This window comes from Lytechinus pictus, chromosome 1 (genome assembly GCF_037042905.1).
Source record: "Lytechinus pictus isolate F3 Inbred chromosome 1, Lp3.0, whole genome shotgun sequence".
NCBI classification, from domain to species: domain Eukaryota; kingdom Metazoa; phylum Echinodermata; class Echinoidea; order Temnopleuroida; family Toxopneustidae; genus Lytechinus; species Lytechinus pictus.
The window spans coordinates 16,486,923-16,510,605 of NC_087245.1; the positions used below are offsets into that span (position 1 = coordinate 16,486,923).

At 34.9% G+C, this 23,683-nt stretch overlaps 1 protein-coding gene across 1 annotated transcript; it reads left to right on the forward strand.

The window, feature by feature from the left end:
* The first annotated feature begins 1,211 nt into the window (after positions 1-1,211).
* Positions 1,212-19,583, forward strand: LOC129258325 (uncharacterized). The gene is made up of 6 exons (XM_054896616.2): positions 1,212-1,848; positions 11,999-13,109; positions 14,192-14,367; positions 15,266-15,688; positions 16,162-16,258; positions 16,872-19,583. Exons 1-6 carry the CDS (start codon positions 1,755-1,757, stop codon positions 16,888-16,890), a joined length of 1,920 nt encoding a protein of 639 aa, XP_054752591.2. The 5' UTR covers positions 1,212-1,754; the 3' UTR covers positions 16,891-19,583.
* Positions 19,584-23,683: the final 4,100 nt, after the last annotated feature.

The window sequence follows — 23,683 nt, forward strand, 5'->3', positions numbered from 1 at the left end:
CTAAACTTTTAAGTACATGTTATTTCTATAACAAGACTACGTACTTCGTACATCACACAATCAGGAAGAGCGAGTAGTATATTTGGTGACCTGAGTATGGGCCATTTAAAAGACTCTTGTCGTTTTTCATGGTTCTTTTCTAATATGTACCCTTTTCCATTTAAATTCTTATTTCTTTTGTATATTCTCTACTTCTTTTACACCATAGGCTAAACCTGAATTTAAAAAAATGCACACACACACAAAAATGAAGCAATATTCATAGGGGTGAAATATTTGGGGCACATCCCATATGTCACTTAATTGGTTTCGCGGGACCAGTGGCGTCATGAGCCAAATGTTTTGAGGAAGCCAGCGGGAAGCCAGACGTTATGGGGCAATGTTTCTAAAAAAAAAATTACGAACGAGCACAAATTTGACCTTGAAAAATGAATTTCGTGATAGATTTCAATGACATAGGCCCGTATTCTGATCTCTGGTTTAAATTAAACCCTGGTTTAAAGTTGTGGTTTAACTATGGAGAGCCAATTGGGTCAAAACCCCCTAACAGCACACATTTACTTTATTAACTCATATGGCTCCCGAAATGATCATATTTGTCTGGGAATGAAACTGAAGTTTTTTTCTTCGTTATGAAAGCAAAATGAAACAAAAGAGTAAACATAAGAAATATACAATCTGAACAGAATTTTTGGCTCCCCATAATTTTAGCACAGAGTTAGACCGTGGACTAAGTTAAAATCTGACTTCAGAATAATAATATTTATGAACGAATACAGCATGTCATAATTTTTCATATATCTTTTCCTTTTTTATTTGATCGAGAAAGTTTTTTTTTAATTTGGAGAGGGTGTCCATGGCCCCCTAAGCCCCCATCTTTGGCGAGGAGGGGTAAATCTTGAAAAGATTATGTTAGATATAAAAACATAAACATGAACTTTTTATCATTTGTTCTACAGTAATATGTTCTACAGTAATATGGGGGGGGGGGGGTTGATAATGCAGGCGATTCCCCATGCACCTGAAATATATTGGAGGGATATATTTCTCGGGCTCGACATCCATTGGTAGGTCAAAATAGAGAGGGGGGGGGTCACAAATAACAGAACTGCGTGTGTTTGGGATGACCATGTGGGTGCGTGAGTGTGAGCGAGAGGGGGGGGGGGGGAGAAAAGACTGGAGATATATCAGTAAGAGAAATAGAGCGATCTAAAGAGGGGGAAAACAGAGAGGGGGAAGAGGGGAGGCGGTAGAGACAGAGAGTGAGACAGACAGAGAGCAAGGGATATAGATGGAGAAGGAGAGATGAATGCAGAAACTTATATCCAGTTATTCGTCAAGTTGTAAAAAATCGGCATTCGGAACGATACGCACTTACTAATCTTTTTTCTTCATTAAAAGTTATGAAAATTTATTTCTTATTTTTGCACACTTTAGCATGATATTTACATTGGATGGGATATGATGATAAAGACAATGATTCATGCATTCTTGAGGATCCCTTCGTTGAATGAACCCCTACCGTTGAATGGGCACTTCCTGTTCGCAGGAGAGAAAGAAACCAATTCGTCACCCAACAAAACTTTTTTCCCCAACTCGCAAATTTGGACGCATTACATTACCCGATTCATGGTGGAAAAGAACAATATTTTGAACATAAAATAGGATACTTTCTTCAAGAAAAGCGGAGAACAGAGACGGTTAATCCGTCTAACGTAGTTCAGTTGTTATCGTGAAAGAGGAGAAGGACCAAAATGTGGAATTTACTGGTTTTATCAGCTGTACTTCTTCAGTATATTGGATTCGCGACACCCCAACAGGCTCCCTATTTGCCTGCAAACGCACCAAGTAAGTCATAAGACGAATAACAGTTTGTCTGTGCTTCATTGAAATGTTATGATTGATTTCACAAAATTAGATATCATTGCTTGGTTGGTTAGTTGGTAAAGATTTTTGGCAAATCCTTTAAATTGTCTTAAAATTATTTTCTTCTTCTTTGATTCAATCAGCTCATTTATACCAAGTTATTCAGGAGTTTGATTCTTCAAAATGTTAGGGCAAAAAGTGAGAATTAATTGTGCTTCTAATGACTTTATTTAAACAAAAACCCACATCTTACATGATAAAATCCCTCGATTCAGTCACAAATTTTATAAAACTAATTCTACGAAGATTAATGTGACTTGATTAATATGAATGACTTTCATCATACTTTCTTTTTTTTAAGTGCAATCGGTAACTGCTGTAAATGCAAAATGCGAGTTGATAAGTCTTTTACTCCTCATTATTTTCAATTTTATTACAAATAATAAATTCCGCTCCATGACCTGCTGAATATTATGCTACCTGTATTTAAACCTAAAATATTACACACTCATAGAGACCCACAGACACCATAATTAGATTTTTTTAAAGGGAACCTTTCGTACAACAGGCAATTTAACTTCCAATATTTCAATGTTTAACTAAAATGTTCAGTGCTTCAATCATAGACGTGTGGGTTATAATAGCCTCGGGGGTGGTGAGGAGTTCTGTCCTTCGGCATTTATAAGATTAATTCTTACATTTTGCCCTCTACAAAAAAATGCCCCCCCCCCTCTCGATATTCCTGTCGCTTACGTAGGCGTGACTGCAACATTACAGAATACGCGAGAATACGTCATACTTAATAAAGCAAAATTTTGTGTATGGGGGAGTTAGGAGTTAGTTAAGATTTTTAACTGCCCCTTCCCTTTTTATTATGGTAGACGATTTTCTGATTATTTGCTCCCAGGGATTGTCGCCATTGCGCTTTATTTTTATGAATAATATCACTGGTTATTAATACATTATAAATATTCAAAATCATCATCATAATATAACGATGAATAATAATACCCCCTCGGTAGATAATTAGATTAGTCAATTAAATGCATTTTGACGGGATCGACCCATTGGCTTCCCCATCACCTTAACGATTTTTCATTTAACTAATCGCAATCCTTAAAATGGAGAACCGATTCATATAAAATTGCCCATGATGATAAAGAAAGCTTCAGCGTCTCATAACCTTGACGCTTAAAGAGTGACCCAAGCAACATTTCAGTAAATTTACAGACTATATATTGCGTATCTCTTGATTGGCCAAATACATGTGCACATAATTCAATGATATCTTTAAATACATTTGACCGTTACAATGACATTTTATCTTTGGTGTTGCTATGATCCTCAAGGATTAATCAAGCCTTCTGTAGAGTTACATGCATGTAACATAAGCTGACGTGCCATCGCCATTTTGTCCAACAATTATTATATTACTCATTTCCTTTGATGAAGCTCAACGTATTTAATTATACGCAGGGAAACATACCCTACCTACACCCTCCAATTATTAGCAAGGAGTGAATTTATTTTGTACCTACTTTGTCATTCTGATGGACTTATATATTTCTTTAGCAATGTGGCATGGTAAATCATTACTGTATAGATAATCGTAAGAAGCCAATGATTATGGGACTAATGATGTTTACGGTGATAATATTTTAGTTGTTGTTGTTGTTGTTGTTGATGATGATGATGATATGATATGATAAAAGTGATTATGTTCATGACGATGACCATAATGAAGAACATGATGACGATGGTGATGATAAAAATACTGACGGCAACGACGACGACGATGAAGATAATGAGGAGGATATGATAATGATGTTGATGTTGTTGATTATAATTATGATCATGACGATGGCCATAAATGATGATGACGATGATGATGATGGTGGTGGATGAATATGATACTACTACTACTAGTACTACTACTCCTACTACTATACTACTACTACTACTACTACTACTACTACTACTACTACTACTACTACTACTACTACTACTACTACTACTACTACTACTACTACTACTACTACTACTACTACTAGTACTACTACTTCTACTTCTACTATACTACTACTACTACTACTACTTCTTCTACTACTACTACTACTACTACTACTACTACTACTACTACTACTACTACTACTACTACTACTAACTAGGTCTACTACTACCCCCCTCCATTTATGATGTAATTAATTGTATGCAATGAGTTTCACATCACCATATATATTTTAGCACATTTTTTGGCACATTTCTCTCTCAATTGGCCCATTACAGCACCTGACCGATAAAACAGGAATTTAAGCCAAGTAGATCATTAAAATGCTGTTTAAATGACATTAACAATGGGATCCTCTGGATTTTGACCAATTCTGACAGGCGTTAAATCTTGTTTGTCAGGACTTTGCAATCAGTCAAGACCATTGTAGCAATCATCCCATAAATTCATTTCTTAAAATGATTTATATCCGCGATGTAGCCGTCATCTGCTTAGATGAATCAGTTCTGTGGTCGTCGTCTGATGCTATAAATAAAGAGATAATTGTAAAGTCCCTTGTCACTCTGTATCGGCCTGACAGGAAAACCGGTACGTGGGACTGTAGGATTAGGCTAACATCAACTTGAGGGTTGGTAAGGGGGAAACCAGATATATATATATTTTTTTTTGGCGAAAAAGTGACCTGAATTCTATTCAGTATTGACACATTGACAGTTGTATAGGTCAACTCGTGGGTGCTTAAATTTCTAGGAAATACGAAAGCGAGTGAGCGAAATGACCGAGCAGAGGCTGAGGCGTTTTATCTATAAAACGAATGATTTTGTCAACATTTTAGTGGATTTTTTATGTTACAATGTCGCTTAAATTATGTACACCCCTAACAATCTGCTGCAGCCATCGCATCAAATAGAAAATAAAACTTTTGTACAGATGTATGAGGACATAATTTTATCTTTCATATTTATAACACGGATCTTGAACCAAAGTGTGTGCAGCTAGGATGTGATTTTTGTGGCAAAAGAAGGGGGGAAAAGCCATAGAGTGAAGCGATCGAACATAAAATTTAAAGTTTGTTTGCAACAAAACCGAAAAAGATACATCGATTGATCATTAAAATGCGCTTGAAGTTTATTGCCATGCATTGCCATTCGAGCCTCAGCACGTCCCCAGTTTATCTGTTAGAATCCATCTCTCTAAAAAGTCTAAACATTACGAGCGTCATCATACCCATAAGCCCTACCGAATTAAATATGTATTCCCTTTTTAATAGTACAAAATTGGGGTGCTTTTTAAGGAGATACGGTTTAACGAGAAACAAATTCATATTGATCAACTTATTTCTATGTTCAAATACCAACATAATGTTGAATACGGTAGACGAATTGGATCAAAAAGTTGTTACAGAATGAGTGCATATTCAGACTGAGTAGGCCTATTTCCTTTTTTAATAATAACTATCTTTCCCCGCCATATTGGATGAACTATGGATCCTATAGCCATGACAGCAATTGAAGCAGATTAGGGAGTGCTTATCTGTAATTGCCAAGCTTCGACCGTACAGTATGTGTATATGCGTGAAATTGAGAATTACCCAACCTTCGTAAACCTATACCCTACTAATATTGAAATAGGCCTGTGGATGTTCAAGCTTATAAATTATTTAAAAGAAGAAATTTACACTTTAAACAAACATTTAAAATGACTATATGGTCGGGTCAACTGGACGCAATTTTATAGTTCTATATTTTATATATTTTTTTTACTCGAATACATTAATTTCTGACTAGAATATGGTAGGAAATCTGACTAGAGACATCAGCTGCACCAACATGACCAAGCTGATTACTGATCTGTAGTTGACACGCTGTAAACACGGTAAGATGCAGAAATCCGGAATATTATTGTCCTTCATTGGTGAACTCTCTCCATTTCAGAACCTAGGGGGGGATGGGGTAGGGGTGACTAGTAGTGAAAAAAATTTATTGTTGTTGTTTTTATGACATCCTATATATTCCCCAGATTAATTCATTACTGCAAATTCAAAATTTGCCACAATCTGAATATCAATGCAGGATGACACTTCCTTTTCGAAAAATCATTACCCCCAGAACATTAATAAACACACAAAAAATAAAAGTAGCGACATCAAGCCACCTAAACCCTAAAAAATATAAGCATTTCGGAAAGAATGTAATTGATATAGAAGGAAAAAAAACAGCAACAACACTAAGGGAACATCTTTACTTGATTAGATAAAAATTCCCAAACGAGTTGATGTACTCTGCATATTTGGTATTATTCCTTTTATGTGGATTTCCATGATTCATATTTCCGATGGGATTGGATACAATATTAGTGAGAACTGACGCTCACAAATCGTTAGTAATTAATGTTGAAGGTCAATGAAAGTTGACATGAGTTCACATGATTAAACTTAAAGGTCCGAAAGTCCACCCCAGAAAAATACTGATTTGAATAGATAGAGAAAATTCAAAATAGCAGAACGCTGAAAATTTCATCAAAATCGGATGAAAATAAGAAAGTTATGACATTTTAAAGTTTCGCCCATTTTTCACAAAACAGTGATATGCACAATTCAGTAACATCAATTGAGACAGTCGATGATGTTATTCACTCACTATTTCTTTTGTTTTTATTGTTTGAATTATACAATATTTCATTTTTTTTTTACATATTTGACAATAAGGACCAACTTGACCGAACCATATAGTATTAAAGGTAAAGTCCACCCCAGAAAAAAATTGATTTGAATAAATAGAGAAAAATAAAACTAGCATAATGCTGAAAATTTGATCAAAATTGGATGTAAAATGAGAAAGTTATGACATTTTAAAGTTTCGCTTATTTTTCACAAAACAGTTATATGCACAACTCGGTGGTATGCAAATAAGAGAGTCGATGATGTACATCACTCACTATTTCTTTTGTTTTTTATTGTTTGAATTATAAAATATTTCAATTTTTACCAATTTGACATCAAGGACCAACTTAATTGAAACATAAAATGTTATAACAATGGTAATGCCACATGTTCAGGGAGGAGTAAAGCTTGGTTTCAGAGGACAATGACGAGAAAATTAGAATATTTCATATTTCATACAATAAAATACATAAGAAATAGTGAGTGAGTGATGTCATCAGTTCCCTCATTTGCATCCCGACCAGGTTGTGCATATAACTGTTTTGTGAAATTAAGCGAAACTCTTAAAATGTCATAACTTTCTTATTTTACATCCGATTTTTGATGAAATTTTCAGAGTTTTGCTTGTTGAATTTTTCTCTTTTTATTCAACTCAACTTTTTGTTGGGGTGGACTTGTCCTTTAAACAATGCTAATTCCACATGTTTATAAATAGGGAAGAATTAATCGTTGTTTCACTCTTGACAACGATGAGAAAATTAGAATGTTTCATATTTTATATAATAACATACAAAAGAAATAGTAAGTGGATGACGTCATAAGTCTCCACATTTGCACACTGACCAGGATGTGCATATAACTGTTTTGTGAAATTAAGCAAAAATTGAAAATGTCATAACTTTCTTATTTTACATCCGATTTTGATGAGATTTTCAGTGTTATGCTTGTTGGATTTTTCTCTTTTTATTTAAAACAACTTTTTGTAAGGGTGGACTTGTCCTTTAATATGAGTCTTTCCCTATATACCGACTGCACATTATATACTGTATGTTGCAATATACGCGCGATTGAAATAATTATGGTAGATCGATGGTTCACAATCGGAAAAAGGTTTTCGTATTGCATCAGTATTAGTTCTATTGGAAATGACTGTCCGCTTGTTCATGTTGATTTTTTGAAGGTCAATCTCACCTTTGATATGCCAATTTTTATTAATTAATTTACATTTTATATATGAAAATAACAAGACCAGAGATATATGATACTATAAATATACATGACGATTTGTCAAATTAGATAGATAAAAACATGAGCAAATTAGTTTCCCTCTGCTTAATTCAAGTCCCTATAATTCGTTTTCCTTTCTACAGTGCGTATCAAAAAAAGTTTACACTTTGAAAAAAGCCCTGGGAATTCAAAAATATACAACATGTGGGTAATTTTTTCACATATAATCTTGGCTTTGGGTCTCATCTATCCAATGAAAGTAAAAGTTTTGACAGAATGTTACACTTGAGTGAGCACTGTCCATTTTTGTAAAGCTCGCAGAAATCTGTTTGCGCAGAAATGCTCGTTTTCACGCTGTGTCAAGGGGAAAGGGCGAAATCAAACTTACCCTGCGAAGCATTTCTCATACATTTCCCTTGCACTTTTAGTCAATTGAAATAAAACGGATACATTCAAGCATTTTGCAACAATTTTGCCACCCAAATTGAAATTTCAACATTTAGTAAGCACAACCTTTACCCTTTTTTGTGCGAGCTGGATCTGAGGACATAACTGAATCTGAACAAAAGTTTATATCAGACATCTCCAGCATTTTTTCACTGAGTTTTTATCATTTAAAGTGGGTTTACATTTCATTTTTCATTTAATACTTGTTTCTCCACACTTTTCCCAAGCTTGACAATGATTAACAAAAATCAAAATCAAGCCTAAGTCATTTCATGTAAATCACAGCTCAGTGTAAAGCAAATATCGTCTCGATGGCCTCGGTGTGTGGGGGAGTGGGGTGGGGCACAATGCACTCTTCGAAGTGTTTTGGGCAATGAAACAAGTTTAAAAAGATAAAAGATGTCTTCAAATCAATTTTACTAGCTAAATTCCACGTTTTCTTCATGATTAAGGTCTACTTTTATTTGCATAACTATTTCAAAGTTCTGCGCAAATCATTTTTCACTAAATTTTCAAAAGTAAGTGGTGCTCACTCAAGTGGAAATATTTTTCGACAGTTATATCGTCATTTGCTTAAATGGATCTGTACCAATGTTAAAATGTGAAAAAATCTTTAGGATATTACAAATGTATAATTTTACAGGATTTTTTCAAAGTGTAAACTTTTTTTTTGATACGCACTGTATAGCTGAATATGTTGCTGCTATATAGTGTCAGGGGTGGACCTTCCATAATTGGGAGGGGGAGGGCACAGAGGCTTTGTCGTTTTGAGGGGCTTTTTAACAAGCACTGAAAAAGGGTTCTCACTGCCTTGAAAAAAGTCCTCGCTAGAAATAGTAGCGTATTTGAAATGAGGACTCACAACAAAACATTTCTTTCATCACTGAATGGCAATAGTGTACAGTTTTAGGTCGGGGGAGGGTGTGGGGGAGGGTGGGGGGGGGCACATGTACCCTGTGATCTCCCTGGATCCCCCTCGTCTTGTTACACACAGTATAAACCAAGGATTACAGAAGGAAAAGGATATTCGTACACTGTGTATATTATATATTGCGATAAGCACTGAATAGAGTATCATTATCAAATAGAATATTGAGTTGCAAAAAATTCAGGAAGTTCATGTTTCATAGCTAACTGTATTCGAATTTGACCTTGTTTCCTAGATTATCGGCCTATATTTTGATCAAATTCTTTGATGTCTGTGATTTGAGTAATAAAAAAAGTTTGTTTGATAATAAAGGTACGATAATAATGGAACGTAGATTATACATAAATATATAATAGATATTTGTGTATATTAACTTTATTAAGTTTGCCCATCTCCTACATAATCATTTTGTTCTTATATCTTCGTACATATCAAATTCTTTCATTGAATCATTCTCACTTTTGATATTGATATTTGAGAAGAATTCTTTGTTAGATGAGAGGAGCATGAGTTGCTGCATTTTCATAATTTTTTTGTTTTAAAAAGTTCAGAGTAGAAACATCTTTTGAAGTAATATTAATGATGTCGATGATAATCATAATCATATTATAATTATTATGCTATTATTATTATTATTATCATTACTATTATTATTGTTGTTATCATTATCATTATAGTTATAATGATTGTTATTACTATTATTATTATTATCATTATTATTATTATTATTAATATTATTATTATTATTATTATTATCATCATCATCATCATCATCAACATCATTGTTATCATAATTTCATTCTTACATTTTTTTTGGGGGGTGACGTGTTTTTCCTACACTGTAAAAATAAAGTGCTAATTTAGCACTTACAGTGCTTGTATAGTGACTGCACTACGAGTGCTGATTTTCTAGTTAAAATTTAAACTAGAAAATCAGCACTCGTAGTGCAGTCACTATATACAAGCACTGTAAGTGCTAAATTAGCACTTCATTTTTTACAGTGTATGCATGTCGTCTTCCATGGATACATAATAGCTTGGAACTAATGACATATAAACCTAATGATAGTGGATCCTTGCGCTAATACAATGCTAAATTTGATAATCATACGCAAGTAATCATGATTGTGCCTGCCCTTACTCACAGAGGCTGACAAAGGGTTATCTTCGATCGTTAAAAAGGTCATCAAACATGCACCATCCTACAAACGGACAACCATAATTATGTTCCTATGGCAACAGATGATATCTGAAAAAGAAATACATGTTCATTACAACCAAATTATACGAATTGTCCGACAAAGTTTGTGATATATGTGCTATGTGAATTTAGAGTGAGTGTATACCGTTACAGTCAGAGCCTAACTAATTCCCTGGTTCCTTTTTATCCTTCCCGTAACACCAAGAATAAGTAAAAATAAATGTTTGCTCAATTTATTTAGTCTGAATTAGTTTCGATTTGCTTCTAAACGAATATTTGCTCGCCGTTTCTCTCGTACGTTTTAAAATTTCGTTAAAAGGTAATCATCACGTGAACACTGTTAACGAATAATTGCATATTATGCTTTTTTGAGGGGACTTTGTTTATTTAATTAATATTCAGTTTTATTTTAGATCAGGGTAGACTTTCCAGCACACAAGGGACTTTTTAAAAGAGGCCTGTATACATAAAATGATTTACAAAATAAATAAAAACGAATTAAAAGTAAAAATGGCATAAATGTAATTATAACACAAGGCAATAAGTGAAAATCAACATGGGTAAAATAAATAATATAATAATGTAAAATTCTAACCCCAGGAATTTATGGAGTGCATGATGATACAATGGTAGCCATTATCATGTGAGTGACATGATTTGATAATTTCATGAATAAAGCTATCAATATCGATCAAGACGTTCTCCATCTATCATTGGCTAATTATTTCATGGTGCTCCTTTCAATATATACGTTAAGATGTTTCTATGGATGCCACATTGCATGATTATCATCATTCTGCTTTTCTTCTTTTGCTACTATAGCTTATTCTAGCTATTACGTAAGGATATTCATCGGTTTTATAATAGATGATTATATTATTTTCTCTTCTCACATAACATTTTGATTATTTGTAAAGTTATGAATTACTTATCAGTATTATAAGCTCAGCTTATTGAGCATAAAAACAGAATATATGATTGTTTTTCGATAAGTTTTTCCTTAAAATATGACATTACTGACGTTATATGCAAACACTCCCATTAATTTGATTGTATATCAGTTATGATTGGGCATGTTATTTCGCTTTAAGCCATCACCTGTATATGTATGTTCGTAGTAATAGGGGATTTTGTAATCGCGACGGGGATGGATTCTACAACATAGAAAATCTATTATCCAAATAAGCCCTCCATGACAATGCAGTCTTTGCGGAAAATCTGTAAGTCAAAACAGCAGTTTCGTCATGGAGTCTGTACTCTATATAGACAAACGACAAATTTGCATTTTTTCGTTAGCTCAAGATCTTACAGCGATCAGCTGTCCTGGTTCACTGTTCAGCTGTTCATTTTGATTTGACGGGTATTTTCGATAGATTTGTCTATGTTGTAGAATCCGTCTTCGTCGGGACTGCGAAAACTCGCCATTATATAGCTTTACTTGTCGAGAATTCAAATCCGTATACTCTCCACAACCCAGTTGGCCTGAGACAGACGCTGTAATCTTTGAACCACTAATCAACCACTATTAATGCGTCTAACAAAAAAACTGTCATAATCACGTGACTAACGTCTCAAAGTACAGAACAAGAAATGTTTTAATAAAATCCACGATGTCAATAAAGGGGTTTCCCTAATTTTTTTCAATTTCTATTTCCACAGCATTCAATCTTGGATCACCAGACACGAGAGGAACCAAGTTCATGTTCGCAGTACCAAGTAACTTCAATATTCCTTCGAAGGTGACTCTTATGATCGGGTCTTCAAACCCTGGCATAGCTCGTGTCATGGTCAACATACCTGGCTTCAAGTTCCGAAGAGAGATCACCTTGACTCAACGGCAGATGAAGACAATTAGTATTCCAGGTAACGTAGCAGCTAACGGAGGTGGTCCTCAAAATGGGACTATTGTCGTCACGTCAAATCTTGAGATCACAGTCCATGCTGCGAACATCATGCCAAAGACCAACGACGGCTTTGTGGCGATTCCCACCGATGCCGTTGGAAAGGAATACGTGATCGCTTCGTACGACATCGTTACTGGTCAGTGGTCAGTGTTTACGATAACAGGGACCCAGCAGGGTACGAGGATCCAGGTGGTTCCTTCACAAAGGATTCTGCATGCTCGGCAGTGGTACAATGCTGGGCAAATTATCAACGTCCAGCTTAGCGAAGCCCAGTCGGTACAGTTTAGATGTCCCGATGATCTGACTGGAACTTACATCACTGCGGACAAACCTGTGGCTGTAGTCTCTGGTGCCACATGTACCCGTGTTCCCAGGAGCATGCAGAGGTGTGATCATTTGGTCGAGATGTTGCCTCCGATTTCGACCCTTGGTACCCGTTTCTCAGTGTTACCCCTTCTCAACAGGACTGGATATGTCTTCCGTATGATCGCAGCACGTCCTAATACCAAAGTCCACCTTGCGGGAACGATCTATACTCTCGGTCAGAGAGGTTCCTTCAGAGAGTTCAACCAAGATGCTCAGCTTCCGGTCACAATCACATCAAACCGTCCCCTTTTAGTGATGCAATATGGAAAAGGAATGGATATAAATTTCTGGGGTGATCCTTTCATGAGCATCGTGCCACCTGTAGAGCAGTATATGGAAGGAATGACTACATTTGGACCTTTGGCGCAGTCTGGACAAGACATGTTTTTTAACTTTTTATCAGTGTCCGTGACTTCTGCAGATCTGTATACAATAAGTTTGAACAACGTTCTTATCATGAACACAGAATTAAATCTTCCCGAAATGGAAGAGACAATAAGGTCAGTGGTTTAATCATTTTTGTCTCGCCTGTATAGCAGAGCGACACTTTTCCGACGGCGGCGGCGTCAATTTCAAATCTTAACCTAAGCTTTCTGAAATGTCATCATAACTTAGGAAGTATATGGGCCTAGTTCATGAAACTTGGATTTTAAGGTAATCAAGTATTACTAAACATCCTGCCTGAGTTTCAGGTGAGATGATTAAGGTCAAAGGTCATTTAGGGTCAGTAAACTTAGACCATGTTGAGGAATCAACATAAAAATCTTAACCAAGATTTTTATAAATATCATCATAACTTAGAAAATATTGGTCATGTGGCCTATGTCAGAGGTCTTTTAGGGTCAATGAATTTTGGCCATGTTGGGGGTATTTGTTAATTTCCATCATAACTTTAAAAGTTTATTGATCTGGTTCATGAAACTTGGGCATAAGAGTAATAAAGTATTAGTTAACATCCTACGTGAATTTTAGGTCACAGGACCAATGTCAATGAACTTTGGCTATGTTGGGGGTATTTGTCGAATTGCCATCATAGCTTTAAAAGTTTATCGATCTAGTTCATGAAATGTGGACATAATAAAGGTAATCAAGTATCACTGATCGTCTTGCACAAGTCTTCGGTCACACGATCAAGGTCAGATGTCATTTAGGGTCAATGAACATAGTATTTTATTATCATATGAATGGTGTTTTTGTGAATAATTATTTTATAGTCGTTTTCAAAGTCAGCACTGCTGCTATGTTGAATCGTGCAATGCAGGCGAGACTGCCATAGGCGCTCCACTTATTTTTTCAAATTCCATCAATGGTTCCCATTTGTCAATGATTCCAATTTTGTAAGTGATGAATCAATATTTTACTTTCTGGAAGGAGTCGTGCATTGGCAAACCAAAGAGATCAATTACTCTGTTGTCGTACTCAAACACAATTTAAAAACGTATAAGAATAGAGAGTAGTGTTTATAAAGACAAACATGAAATAAACCGGAATAATTTCAGTGTAAGTGTCCCTATCAATAGGACTTTGTAGGTACTGGTGAACTATAGAAATATTTCTCTTCCGATGTGTTTCTGTGTTTTAGGTATACAGCAGATCGAAACATGAAGATTCAGAATGTTCCTCACACGTTACACAACCCCTCTGTAATGTCACGTTTCACCGCTATTTGTCATGGTGTATCTCAAGGCTCTGGGTATGGATACCCGATCGGTTTCAACCTCAGAACATTGCTGTGTTCAAGAACAGACCCAATGACAGGTACGTCGTGACTTTCAAAGATTTTCTTAATCCTTTTTATTTGTTGACCCTTTTTGAAACAATTTAGTAGGGGTTTTGTGTGTTGAACCGTACACCGATTGAACTCTGTCGAAAAGGAATATTGAGTTTTCAAAATGAACAAAATAATTGTAGGTGTACGGACATGACGAACTATGATAAAACGACGTCATTCTTTTCTTTTAATGGTCGAAGTTTTGAAAGTCCCTCCTCTGATAGGCTGGCATAGCCATCATGGGCATTCATTATTATCACTCTCGTCATGTGATCTCAAAGATCATCAGTGACAGCATTATAGATGAAAGATAACGAATCTGTCATAACTACCATCATCATTCACTCCTCATCATCAGCAGCAACAACATCATCATCACCATCAACACGAACATCATAATCATCATAAAAAACAACAACTTCATTATCAACATCAGCATTACCAAATCATTTCCACAACATGACAAGCGTCATAACGATGAACTTCATCAATATCTTTACCAGCACCTACATCGACGTAAACAAGGGCAACATCATCATCATTCATCAACAACAACATGCACAATTTACCACCGCTTTCATTACTAATGCCATCATCATCAATCCAATGTCACAATCATTCTTCCCATCTCACGGGCATCTTCATCATCAGCAGCAGCTGGAGCAGCATAATTTCAATAACACTGCTACTTTTGAGTTTCATTTCCACTCTATTACATGGAACTACTCATGCCTTTGGAATGATAGCAACTTCGAAAATCTGCAATGCCTTGGAAAATTTCAAATTCACATTTTAATTTCATATTGTTGAAATACTTTCAAAATCTTCAATTTCGTGGTTGATTGAATGAATTTTAATTCATCATTTCTATTTTTGCACACCCAGGATTAATCGAGGAATTCCAGTGTCCTCCACCCATTCCTCCCATCCAACCGGGTCTTATACCTAGTACCATACCAGGTATGGGAGGTAACCAACCGATCCGACCGGGAATAGGAATGAACCCCGGTATGGGTGGCTTCGGTGTAGGAATGGGTATGTTCCCTGGATTCCCGGCAGGGGGGCAACCGGGTGCCTTCCTACCAGGGAACTTCTTCACCGGGGGTAAAGCCCTTCCCCCCAACATACCAATCATACCCGGGTTACCCATCGACCCTAACGCTGGGGCAGCCCAGACTCAACCAGGTTTTAACAACAATCCTCTGAATCCCGTGAGTCCCAACAACCCATTCGCCAACCCTGGACAACCGTTTGTTCCGATGTTACCCTTCAACCCTATGGGACCCGGAATGATTCCACCGCCTGAAAGTAAGTGCTACTCCTCATTTTTTTATATGACTACAAGAACAGATTTATGAAAATTGATGGGCTGGTTTAATTAAAGAATGATTACCTTCTTAAAAGAAAGTCTCTGATGTATAAGAAATCTTCTAAAGGCCAATATGAAATAGGCCACGATAAACAATGGACAGATGAAAAAAATAGGAGACATTAATGATTTCTTAAAATCAATTTAGCAACTGCAGTCAATAAACCCATATACTGTATTAAGAAACCTTGTGACCCCATACCAATAGCACTAAGAAAAGCAGAACTTCAAAGTACTTTTAGCAGACAAGTATTTTTCATTTATTTCCGAGAACAAAAGTGTTCGTCTCAATAGCGAGCCATTCCCTCTTCATTTGATATTACATCATTATTGACCGAAACGGCTTTTTATGGAAAATACTTTGAAATAATACCATTTTACCTTTATTTTCCCATCCTTTGGCTATGCATAGATTGTTACACCTTAGGTCTTCTGATCCTGGCAGCTGTTGCCCCGGTCACAGTAGTCTTCATTGTAATGTTGGTTATACTCCTGGCTATCGTCTACAGGTAAGAAATGGAATTCAGTTAAGTTACCTTTTCTCTGAAATATGATTATATTTCAATTTCATAAGTTTATCTGGTAGAAAATTACATTTAAAGTCACTTACATGATTGTTTGACTTGTATGGGCCTCTTTCAAGTTATTCGAGAATAACACTCATAGACGGATTGAGATGGTTTCAAAAGTCTCTTAACTGGGAGCTCTTTAGTAATATAACGTCACTTCTCTCAAGTCTCAAGACACCTCGGGTGTCGTTTCATAAAACGGTTGCTAAGTTACGCATGACTGGTGATCCTTTCTTTTGCTAAATGACATTTCCCCATGTTACTGACTAAGCATATATTTTAATTAGAACATAATCCATTCGTAGGTAAAATCGTGCATAGCCTACAACAGATATCACATCGGCATATATTATTAACATGTATTTATCTCTCCCTTTTTCCTTCAATTGGATGCAAAATAAAATTGAAGTCTATTATTAGCTGTGTGTTTATTAGTAAAAGTATCTCATTTGTAATCAGTAATTATTTACAACCAAACAGTTTAGAGTACAATAATAATTCAAATAGAATTTCGACTTAATTATTTTTTTTCCCTCACTGTTTAATATTTCAGGTTCAAGAGGAAACACTGATCTATACCGCAGCCGACTATGATACTAAAATGACAGAGAAAAAACCACTAATCTCAACACAATATCAGATGCCATGGAATTTTATCACGGGACCAAAATGTTTGATTTATCGAGATTGTCTGGAATATTATTTAATTTTCCTTATTATATTACAGAATCGATTTGAATAAATACATACATATTTTTGTGATCATGATGATGATGATAAAATACACATTTTTAAATAATAAAATCTGCTTATATATCAGGCAAAGTTCCTTAACGCATTTGTTGGTTTACCCTTTGCCTCGATTTATGGTTAGCTTGACTCATGCCATATTGTTGCTGAGTCCCTGGTGCTTTCTTCACCAACTGTTCTGCAGTATAAAAAAAGGTGTGTTTTTGCAATGAAAGATGATAAAACTGTACGAATATATATAGAATTTCACTGAATTTTATGATACAATATATCATTGATCCTAAATGATTAAGATGAATCCTGACATTCCATATCAGTGTGGAATAAGTCTGGACTTATAACCAAGTTCGCCCAGGAGATAACCACCCTTTGGGTTTACAAGTTTACCACAAAACGATGCTCGGAAATGTAGAACCAATTCTTATATACTTGAAATATGAGAAAAATGAATTGGTATTATTACAGAACTGGGACAAGAGATTGTAAGAGTTTGTAACATGTTCGATATGCTTATGGTTTGAAGAAAATGAATTTAATTGTAAAAAAGTAACTTTCAGTGCAAAGAGAGTATGCGCGTGCTTGTGAAAGTTTAAGAATGTGATTTCTTTTGTTGTTGCGATATTATGCAATCATTCTATAGATCTTGATATTAAGATTTAAGTAAATAATTTATTTTGAAAATGGACAATGACATCTGATGGAAACCCAATCATGTCAAAGAACTTGCCACTTTAGAAAACTAGATGATTTATGTCGTCCTTTAGGACGGATATGTTATTGCTAAATCTCTTATTTTGAAAATGATGTAAACTATTCAGTGAATTATCATTTTCTGAATAGTTTACATGAGAATGTCAATGTGTGAAACATATTTTATGAAGCTTTGCAATTTTATTGAATTATATTTGAACAATGCCAAATGAAAGATGCATATTTCTGTGTATTTAGTAACCATAAGTTATTCTAGAATAATTAATGAGATTGGTTCATCCAGTTTTTCTTTGACAGAAAAAAATCTTTCTTGCAAATAGTTTTGTAAAAATACAAGTATGTAAATGTATGACTACTTTTGTGTGCAATATATTAAAAAAGAAAAATGAATGTTCTGTATTTTTTTGAAAGGTCAATTTGCTTCCTTTAGTTTCCTCATACCCGCGAGATGAATATGCACATCATTGTGACGTCAAAGTCCATGAAAACGATGATAACCAAGGGGGTAATAGGAAAAGTCATTCAGATCGAGTGATAATATTCATCACGTTTTGATTATTCTCTTTAACTCTTAACCTCCTGCTAACATTCCAGATTCAATCAATCAATATGTTTTTAACATAAGCCGTTCATAAGAAATTGCCCCGCTGCTTGAGTATTGTACCCCACCCCGAAATATTTAATCCTATTTAATTCATAGCAAAAAGTAATATAACAAAACATTACCCGAAATATGAAGAAGATCTTTTGAATGAACTTTTTAATTTAGAGCAAAAAATGATATAAAAAAATCATAACCCAAAAAATGAAGAAGATCTTTTGATTGAGCCTTTTAATTTATAGCAAAAAATAATATTAAAACATATAACCCGAAATATGAACAAGATCTTTTGATTGAACTTTTTTTGTACTAAAAAAAATCCTCGTGATCAGCTTGGTTGCTTTGATCTCTCGTTTCCAAATTTTAGCAAATTTTCCCGATTCTTAATCCAATATGAAGTATCCCTTTCCGCTGACTCGGCATTCGTCCTATTTCGGAATTACTGTATTTTGCCAATATTAAAATAATTTATATAACGTTTGAATCATATCAAAATTGAAATCTTATACTTCGTTTAAACTTTCTCTAATATTGATGACAATTTATTTAATGCTGCATATTACGTGTATGTTCCCTTTTTTAAGAAATCTTTTTATACGCAGATATGCAAATATGCAAATATGCATTGATCTTATTAGTACTAAAATTAGATAACCCCCTATTTCGGTACAAAAAATATTTCGAAAGTACCTTTTTAAGGTACCCGATTAAGCTTGTCATTTAGAATAAACCTTGACCCTGAATTTCTCGAATCATTACAGTTATCATACCTCAATAGTGGCATTGATATATTTTTGAAAAGTTCGGAGAGTAATTGAAGGTTTTAATATATAGGCTCTGCTGCTTGGCTGTGTCATAATCCCGTAGACGATATATGGTGTTGCCCTCGAAGAATAATCTATATGCATAAACACATGTCTGCAAGGACAAAGTGATACATCGGATGAGGATGATTCTCAACACGGCCTCCAAAGATTTCAAACATGGAACATTTTATTAAAGGAATGCACATCTTTCATTTCTCTGACTATTTTAACATGAAAAATATAGACTCAAATTGTAAATGATTTCTATTGAGAACAAAAATATATGCACCCGTTTAACCCAAGTTCATAACAATAATGAAAACCAATATTTAAAGAAATTTCTCTTTAGAATATGAGGTGAAGATGAAAAACAATTACAAAGATGAATTGCAATATCAAAAACATTGTACTGTTATCATTTGTAAATACTTATTGATAATTATGTACTTGATAATCGTTTGGGAAGTGATAATTTTTCGCAATTCAGGTTGACATGCCATAGTCTAGAGAATTTGTGAACCATATTTGGAATCAATTTCTGGAATAGAATATTTCGCTTTACCAAATGAAAGTGGAAAAAATGAAGAAAAAAAAGATCGAAGATCGAAGACATGGTGTCGCATATTCATCTGATAACATTACGCAATTTTTTAAGTCCTACGGTACGCTTATGACACAGGTACTTAAAGTAGGGCGACTGCGCTAGCAAAAGCTCCATTAGTTCCTTAATAACTCTACTGACGTTAAAGCGCACCATTTGATTACCCCTCTCTCCTTCCCCTTCTCTTTCCCTATACCCCCTGCTCTATCAGACCCATACTCTTTGCTGCCATGGCGACGTGCACTGAGTAATAAAACTATTTCCCGCGGTAGATACGTTGCTTCTATTACTCACTTCCTTTGGGTACACTTTCACGGGTTCTCTCTTCCTTATAACTTTAACATTGTTCTCTATATAGACTAGCTGAAGACGAGGCAAGATGGCAACGTAATTACATCTAATTGATTCCTTTAAAATCTGAAACCAATCCAATCTCATTGGAATAGATGTTATATTAAACAGACATTTGAATTACTTTAATAATTTATTTTTACTAAGACTAGAATAGAACCTCTATCCCTCCGATATTGAATGTATCCAACTCTGGCCTGATATATACCTCAGAGTATCATTCGCCATAAATTATACACGACTGTTTATAGTTTGAAATTGAATCAACTGTCCAAAAATTTCGAAGGGTCTAATGCGTAGACCAAATGTTACATACCGACATGAAAATTTTACAAAGCTCTTCCAATCAGTACCCAAACCCCTTTCTCGTCACCATCACCATCACCAGTACGTCCATTACTTCATAACGAAATAAAAATTGATTTTAACGATTTAAACAGCAGAATATATATATATATTTAAAAAAAGCAGATTCATTTATCCATTGATAGTTTAGTCATGATAGTCTTAGCGTAAAACTAGCCACGCCATCATTTTTTGGGGGGACTTTGTACTCGGCGGCACTTTTTATAAACAATTTTCTCCTGTCTCTCTTTGATAGCAATTAACATGCTTACTGTAGCTATAAAAACTGACGACAATACTTGATAAAAAAAATAGGGATTGACAAAGTTTTGTTATTTTTTCAGAAACATGGGATTATACTCTCTAAACGCGTGCGTCATAGTTATATATCTCCACTGATTTGATGTAAATATTCTTAGACAGCTGAAATGATGAATCCGTGTTTGACTAAATATTTTATTCTAATCCTTCAGAATAATCCCCGTTATGACAGATCACAAATTGTATGATATATAATATTGTGATGCTTTGTCAGATTACACACTTGCTGCCACACTGTTAGAAAATTTATCCTTAAAATAAATGAAGTTCCTGCAGCAGAGTCTCGAGAACACCTGTAATCTTACCAGATTGCGTAATCTTACAGGATTTTGGTATTTGGTGTATGGAACCTTACAAATTTCCTTTCATAAAACACCCTTTTCCCCCTTTTTAAACAGACCCGTTTTGTTAAATTGAAGAAAAATTCCTGTTTTATGAATTTACAGAATGATTCTGTTATTGTTTTTTGCAAAATCTTTTTTTTCTGTAAAATCAGTTTTTTTTTAACAGTACACCTACACTAAAAACATTCTATTTAAACTTGAATGCACCTTAACAGATGAACACATATGAAAGACAAAATACTTGATAAGTAATTTTTATTTCAGTGACTTCACCAAACAAAAACAATCGAAATATCAAAACATATCAAAACAATAACAAAGAAAACATGAGAAGCTACTTGAGGTTTTAAAAAAGAAACTTCTATTTTTAAAACTGAAATTCTTCTAATACAAGTGTACCTCTGAAAATTTAAGAAGATTGTATTTGAAATGTAAATTCCATTACTTCACATGGGTTGATTAAATGACATAGGCATATTTTATTTCTAATCCTTCAGAATAATCCCCGTTATGGCAGATCACAAATTATACGATATGTAATATTGTGACTCTTTGTCAGTTTACATATTTGCTACCAACTACACTCAAAACTTTGAATTCAAACTTGAACCGGTTATCAATTTATTTTATATTCAGTGGAAAAATATCAATAAAAATCAAAGAAAGAAAATTAATGTATAAAATAATCACGGCTTGTTTTTATCGAAGAAGGCGATTATATGAAATCGTTGATCACCATAGAAAATACAGTGTGTTTATAAACTAATGATGATCCATATATGATGCATACAGGAAAATCGCATTTTATCATACTTCCTACGTAGACTGCAATCTCCATTTTGGTCCCGTCAATGCACTGATTTTAAAACAAGTCACAGGCGGGACAGTATCTTGCTGTAGAGGTTACTTTAAAAATAGGCTTCAAGCTGATAGGGATCCTATTTATAGGATTCCTGCGCATGTGATATTTTACCTTGTACTCTAAAAACCAAAGAGAAAAATAGAGAAGGGTGAGAAGAGAGAGAGAAAGAGAGAGTGATAGAGAGAGAGGGGGAGGGGGAGAGAAAAAAAAGAAAGAGGGGGGATGAGGGCAGTCTCAAAACTGATATAACGAGAAGTTGTTGGTGAGTGGGCGGATGTGTGTGTTGGACTGACAAGAAAATGTAAATGTATATAAAATTGTACAGAAATATAAAAAAAGAAAATGTAAATGTATATAAAATTGTAATAAGTAGGCCTGCATTTGAAAAAAAAGTGCTTACGTGCGTGTGCGTGTGTGTGTTAATGGAGAATGTGTGACGTGCGGATTATTGCGAGTATGTTTGCTTGTTTGATGTGTAAGTGTGATGGGATAAAAGAAAGAGAGAGAGGGTGTGTGTGTGTGTGCGTGTGTGTGATAGAGAGGAGGGCAAGGGAAAAGGAGTATGTAGAAACAATATTTGATTAATGTCATTTCTGGAGACTGAATGATCACATAATAAACATTATAAAAAAAACCATAGTAAACAAATTTATAAAAACAATAATATCCCACTTCCTTTGGTAGAGAAAGTAACCTTATTCTTACCCAAACACTTCAACATTGTCTTCCTGTTTTTGAGGTAATGATTTGTGTATTTCTTTAGAAAATTATTGGATCTGCAACTGATCAACAAAAACAACTTCCTGATTTCATGATTGGATTTGATTAGATTATAGTTTATTACCAATTGTCTTTCTCTACCGAAAAGGAAAGAAATCACTGATATAGTAGCAGAACATAGGCATGAGAAAGAAAATAAAAAAGGAAGGTAATGAAAGAGGAATTCAGACTAGCAAAAAGAGGGGTCTTGGTCGTATAGCCCTGGGGTCTGTTGCAGAAAGAGTTGCGTTTAAACGCAAGTCAAAAAATAAATCGCAAGTCCAAAATGCGCGCTGTTGATTGGTTACAAATCAAGTTGCGCATGATTTTTAGAGTTGTGTTTGATTGCAACTCTTTCTGCAACGGGCCCCAGGTCTTATTGATCAATTTAAAAATAAGATATAATTTTACTTTTTGACCGTCTTGCTCTCCCCCTGTCAACATATCATGACGCCGGTCCTCGATTCCGTTTAAACAAAGAGGGCGACAAGTTGTAATCTGCTGGCTTCGAGATTGAGTAACAAACGACCTCCTTACGCACATACACACCAATCACGCACATACGCACACATACACACCCACACACACCCTCACGTACATAATAGGGCACACATGAGCAATTCAGACCCCCATTCACTAACGTGTTAAATCATAGCTCATCAAAAAAATCATCAAAAATCAATGCCTTGATAGATTTTACTTTATTACACTGATATTAATCACAATGCACAGTACAACAGTTTTGTTACGTTAATCGGGTACTTGTCTCGATCAAACAAAAGTTAAATGGCCTGAGATATGACTACCAATAATTTCGGTCAGTTCACTGCAAGAAAAACCGGAACTGCATTGTGGATAAATACTATTAAAAAATGGTGACGATTTTTTACCTGAAGGCTAAGAAAGCGTGAATG